At 39.2% G+C, this 5,570-nt stretch overlaps 1 protein-coding gene across 1 annotated transcript in view; it reads right to left on the bottom strand.

Annotated features, from left to right (window-relative positions):
* The window catches only part of ACO1 (aconitase 1, soluble), a gene marked incomplete at its 5' end in the record, with an annotated part of 25,388 nt that extends 20,303 nt beyond the window's left edge, over positions 1 to 5,085 (bottom strand). Inside the window, 2 exons of the mRNA XM_009700238.1 lie at positions 1,793 to 1,930; positions 4,917 to 5,085. Of these exons, the coding sequence (XP_009698540.1) occupies positions 1,793 to 1,930; positions 4,917 to 5,085 (307 nt within the window). The remainder of the gene's footprint in view (positions 1 to 1,792; positions 1,931 to 4,916) is intronic.
* Between the last annotated feature and the right edge of the window lie 485 nt (positions 5,086 to 5,570).

Raw genomic sequence — 5,570 nt, forward strand, 5'->3', positions numbered from 1 at the left:
TGAGCAATGTGAAGTTTTCAACACCTAAATCTGAAGCAATTAGCAAAGCAGTAAAGGGAATTAGAACACATCTGCCCTAAAACTTCAGTTAAAAAGACGTTATCACTGAAGACACAGTGCCGCCTGAAGACCCTGTGTTCCAAAGCATACACAGGCTAACAATTTTCATTTGAATCAGCTGCCTAACTTAGGTGTGAAGAGTTTGAAAGAACTGAAGCGTAAGGCTGGCCAATGTTCTCTCCATATACACATGAGCCCAACTGAAATAAAATAAGGCTGTGACAAAAAGTAATTATTAGCAAAGTATTATCTAAATGAAGTCCTGGATACTATTGACCACACAAAATGCATGTTATTAAAATAATACAGAAAGAGAATCATTAATAGTTGATTTTGTCCTAAGGTAAAGTTGAAATCATATCTCGTTCACAAAGAAATACACTGTTCCCCAAAGATCTTAAAAAATGATGTGATACAAATTAAAAAGAATAAAAGGTTAGGTTTCTACTTTAACAGATTAGTGCTAGAACACCCATTACTCCAGAGATCAGTCTTTAGATGATTATTTCTAATTTTGCATCTGCTTCAAACCTCTTAGCATTAAGATTGAGACAGTATCTCTAGGAAAAAAGTTAAAGCCAGTTGATTTTCAACAGTTACAGAAGCCTAGATTTTTTGTCCCTTTTTCTCCCCTGCCAAGTACAAAATGTCATCAGTGAGAATTTGTCTCCTTACTAGTCTACAAGTAAAAGTAGGAACAAAAAAGTAGGAAAAAGTTACGTCTGAAAACTGAAAAGTTTCTCAAAAGTTACATCTGAAAACTGTCTGGCAACGTTCTTCCATGAAGCAGGCTTCACAATGCACTTCTGCTCAGAAGTTCAGCATTTTTATTCTAAAGAAGCCTCTAAATATTGGCACTGAGAAAGTACTCTTTATGTTCTTTAATTTCCACCATCTAGGAATTTTCTTCTTTGCAATGCTATAGCTTAAGTGGCCTGCTTCTAAACTATCTCCTATAGAGGACAATAAATACACAGAGTATTTTAGCAGGCAAGGTAACTGCAGACCAAAAAATTTCAGGAGTTTGGAAAGTGGAAGGAAATCACCGAGAAACATGTTATTGCAGGTTCTGTTTGCAAGAGTAGTTCAGTAGGCCCATGTTTACATACCATGGAAGATAGAAGGACCTCTATGCAAAAGTCTTGTATTTCATTGTGGGTCTACTGAGCACCAGTGCATGCCTGTCTCTTTGTAGCACACTGAGAACTGAATACCATGATGTTTCTTTCTTGCACTTACAGGGGCCGTATTAATCAGTGCCATGTGCTCTTCTGCATGGAGGCATTGAACTAGAAAACAGTTCCTCAGCAGCTCAGGTCTACTTTTATATAAGTAAGAAAGGAGACATTCTTGTTTGTCCTTTCCAAAAAGCCCTACAGGGTCAAAAAAGTGCATGTGGGAAAAAAAGGTATTTCTGAGCAACTAATAATAATGCAGTATTATTAGAGAAAATTATGATCACCACAGGTCTGGACTGAGCCTGTTTCTATTAACATTTAGTTCAGGGTTGTGCTGCTGAGAGATGCACCACAGGAAAAAAAAAAACACACACCAGAATTCCTCCATCTAATTTCCAGCAACTGATAACAGCCTAACTTAAGCATTTCTTATGAGTCTAGGATCTTTTAGTCCAAATGCTAAGAATATCACCAACGGAATTACCTTTATTATCAGTATCTGGATCCAGCTTACTTACTACCATTAAGAAGTAAGAATTATTTTGTATCCTTACCTCCTGTTAAAATCAACCTGGATGGAGTGATCTATCACTAGATCAGCAGGACAGACAGGATTGATTTTTTCAGGGTCCCCACCAAGTTTCTTCACAGCATCACGCATCGCAGCAAAGTCAACCACAGCAGGTACCCCACTAAAACAGAAGAGAAATAGGCAAAGTGAAACAACTTGGAAAAAGAAAAAAAAACACAAACCAAACACAACCAAGATCCTGAGATGCAGAACAGACACCTACTGTCCAATGCAAAGCAAACCGCAGCCTTACCCCAAGTCTTGGGATCATTACTCTATGATCCAGACGATCCAGAGGCAGTACCCTTGGGAAGAAAAAAGTCAGAAGAGCAAAAGGGACAGAACTGTATCTATTTCTTGAGCAGTGTAAGAATGAAAACCTAAAACCAAAATTCATCAAGTAACAGAAGCAGTTTAACATGCTTGGCTGGGAATCTGGAAACTTAGTTCTACTCAGTATTCCTTTGGGATATTGAACTGGTTTCTCTTCCTTTGCTCTGTTCCTCTCTCTCCTTCCCCATCTGTTTAGAAAAGAAGGGGGGAGGGGGAAAACAACAATGTCCTTTCTTTGATTCTTTGCTACATTTATTTAGCTGATTTTAAGGCAAGGGTCATCTCTTCCAAGCTTTGCAAAACACAGGAGAATCTTCTCCATAATTAGGGCTGTTTGATACCTTCCACACCTCAAGTGAAACTGGCAGAGCAGGGCATCAGATTTCTTAAATTACAAGAGACATAACTGTAAAACAAGTTTGCGGAATAACTGTATTTTCAGAAGTGGATTTAACTGCCCTGGCAGATCACTGGACAAACACAAAAGGCAAAACCAAGGTGGACCATTCATTATACTAACAAATTCCTGTACTTATCACTGACAAAAGTGACGAAAGACCTTATATCACAAATGACATTCAAACAGCACGTTTTCAGGCTACAGGCCAACATTCAGATTTCTGCTTACTCACGTATCTTGTGACAACCCTGCAAGTCCTTGAACTCCAAGTGACTCAGAAAAAAGTTAACAGGCCTTTTTCTCTACGTTTGTATTTCTTATTCATCTAAACCGATTTTTAAATCCCTAAATTAATCCTTCCTTCGTAAGTGAGGTAGGTGAACTATACACAGTGTCAAAGTAATGCATATGAGTCTCGCCCATCCTCCACTTCCAGCCCAAGTTTAGTCATAAGCAAACAAAGAGCAGCAACCAGAAGTTCTGGCACTTCAACACCAGTCTTACCTAATAGATCATACACATTTCCATATTTATTTTAACAAAGCTTCTAGTGCTTCTCAGCACATACATTCTCAGCTTCTACAGACCTGTACTATCATGACATTTTTCGGTCACTTTGGTAAACCCTCTTGCATACCAGCCTATCTGATTTTGCTGGCTACTGAGACAAAAAGAGCTGTCTGATATGATCTGGCATCATTCAGTAACACACTGAACACTACATTTCTGCAAGAGCAGCACAAAGCAGAGAGAGTTTATGATTTCAACTCTAAGGAAGCTATTATGATTTTAAACTATATCAGAAACAATACAAGAAGAGGAGAAATGGCTTTGTAATTCCCACAGAATTTTACCTTGAAAATACTGAGTGTTTACAAAAATAAACAGAAAAAAAGGGTCCGTATTATCTAACTTTGACACAATTAACTGATGTTGTTCAGCAGTTTGAAGCAGTTTGTTGCCCCAGGATACATATATTCCAAGGAAAATAACAAATGCTGTGTTATGCTACCTAAGTGGATTTTGGGGAGGGCAGGGTGGGAAGAAGGGAGTGGAAGAGTTATTTTGCCAGCTTACAAATGTTATACAATTGAAACAGAACGAACACAACATCCATCTACAGTCTCAGAAGAACTCAGAATAATCACAGAATGATCAGATCTAGGAAATTCGCTAATTCTAATCCAGGACATGTGAATGTTGTACAGCTTCTGGACTTGCCAAAGCTGCCTTTTCCAAAAGATCCCACTCAGGAATCAGTTCAAGAGCTCATTTTTCATCAATGCAGCTGCTCTGCAGACTTACAAGCAATTTTTTAAGACTTAGCAGGAGAGTAGGGGGCAAGAAAGAAGTGCAGTAACAAAGGGAACAACATTTGCTTGAAAGCTTGGCTTCCTCTGTGCTCCAGCTTTTTAAAATGCAAACAACAGTCAGTAGGTAAAAAATAGCCCGGAACACAGTGCATTTTTCAATGAGGCTTTGCCAATTTTTCCTAATGTCTTTAGGAGGTGAGCTGTACTGGGTCTTTAGCACCTGGCCAACCTTTGGGAAAATGCAAACCAGAAGGTATGACAGCTAAGACACTTCACTGTCCTGAGAAATAAAATCAACTGACAGCTTAGCAGCACGGGGCTTACCACAGACAAACTTAACTCTCTTAAAAAGGCAGAGGACAAAGGTACAAAGGACAGTGGACTTGCAAGTCAAATGCTGTACTGAAAACAGAAGCTACTGTTCCACCTCTAAATTGACTTTCCACATCTACCAGGAACTACTACATGCTGACACATGGGGACTAACCACATTGCAATAACAAGGCCCAGTTTTCAGAGTCCATTAGGTAGGAATCTCAATTTGCATTTCTGCAAAAAATTAGACATTCTTTTTTTCAATAGCAGAGAAGTCTTAAAAAATATATTTGGAATAGTATCGACTCAGAAGAGAAAATAACGATGTAGGTTATAAATGAGAATTGAAAAGTGTAGAAAATTGAAAGCAAAAGGTCCTGGGGAGGAGAAAAAAAAAAAAGACACACCCCTCCATGCCCCTAACAACACCACCAACACGATCATTACCTCTAAACTCTGAATTCCCCGATTTGGATGCAATTTATCCATCCCATTTTCTTCCCCTCTGTTTTGAACAGTTTCATAAAGATATTTATTTCTCCATCCCAGAAGCACTTCATTTAATGCTTTTATTACGAGTGTTTGCCTCTCTAAGTGTTGTCTGTAGCATGACATCCAGGAAAGCTGAAAAACACCTTCACAAATATTTCACGTTTCTTTCCCTCAGCTCTCCCCTCCACCCCAAGCTCAGCATTACTGCACTTTCAAGAGCCCCTCTTCCTAGCTTTGGAGAGCACCAGACTCACGTGAAGTCTTGCAGAATAACTCTTGCAGGCTTAAACGGCACTTCAACATTTTTGTGTTGCACCACTTTCCAGTTGAGAATATTCTCAACATCTCCTTTCTTCACTAGGAACTCATCACAGTTACGGATCGCTGCTTCCAAGAGGACTCGAATAGAAAACGGCAGGCGTGCTGCATGGGTAAGAGGCAAGAAACAAATTCAGTTTTTACCTTAGGGCATATGTCAGCAAGTGCAGAGTTCCACACCTGGGTTAGATGGGTCCAAGTGCTGTCCTCATATTCTCACAAAGCTTTATCCCAAATTATCAGACCACCTTTTCTAGCCTCCAGCTTTGTCAGGAGGTCAATGCTAACTGACCTGTTCGACTCAATTCTTTGAGCAGATTTATTATCTTGGTTCCTGTAAGACAGCAGACATCTTTGCTGAAAGATAGCAGATTCTTTTCAACAGCATTTCTATCCTCCACAGGAATACTACTCTGAAAACATGCTGTGCTCACCTTGTTTCTCTGCAGTTTCCTCACTCTTGCCACTGAACACAGTCATATAAATGCACTAGAAAAACATAATCTTCTACTTGACATGTTGGAAATCATAGCTTTAGTGCTCTAGGCAGTATCTTCTTCCTAAGAGGTGGAGAATGAAACTGAACAGCA

The sequence above is a fragment of the Cariama cristata genome, unplaced genomic scaffold (assembly GCF_000690535.1).
Source record: "Cariama cristata isolate BGI_N322 unplaced genomic scaffold, ASM69053v1 scaffold42655, whole genome shotgun sequence".
NCBI lineage: Eukaryota > Metazoa > Chordata > Aves > Cariamiformes > Cariamidae > Cariama > Cariama cristata.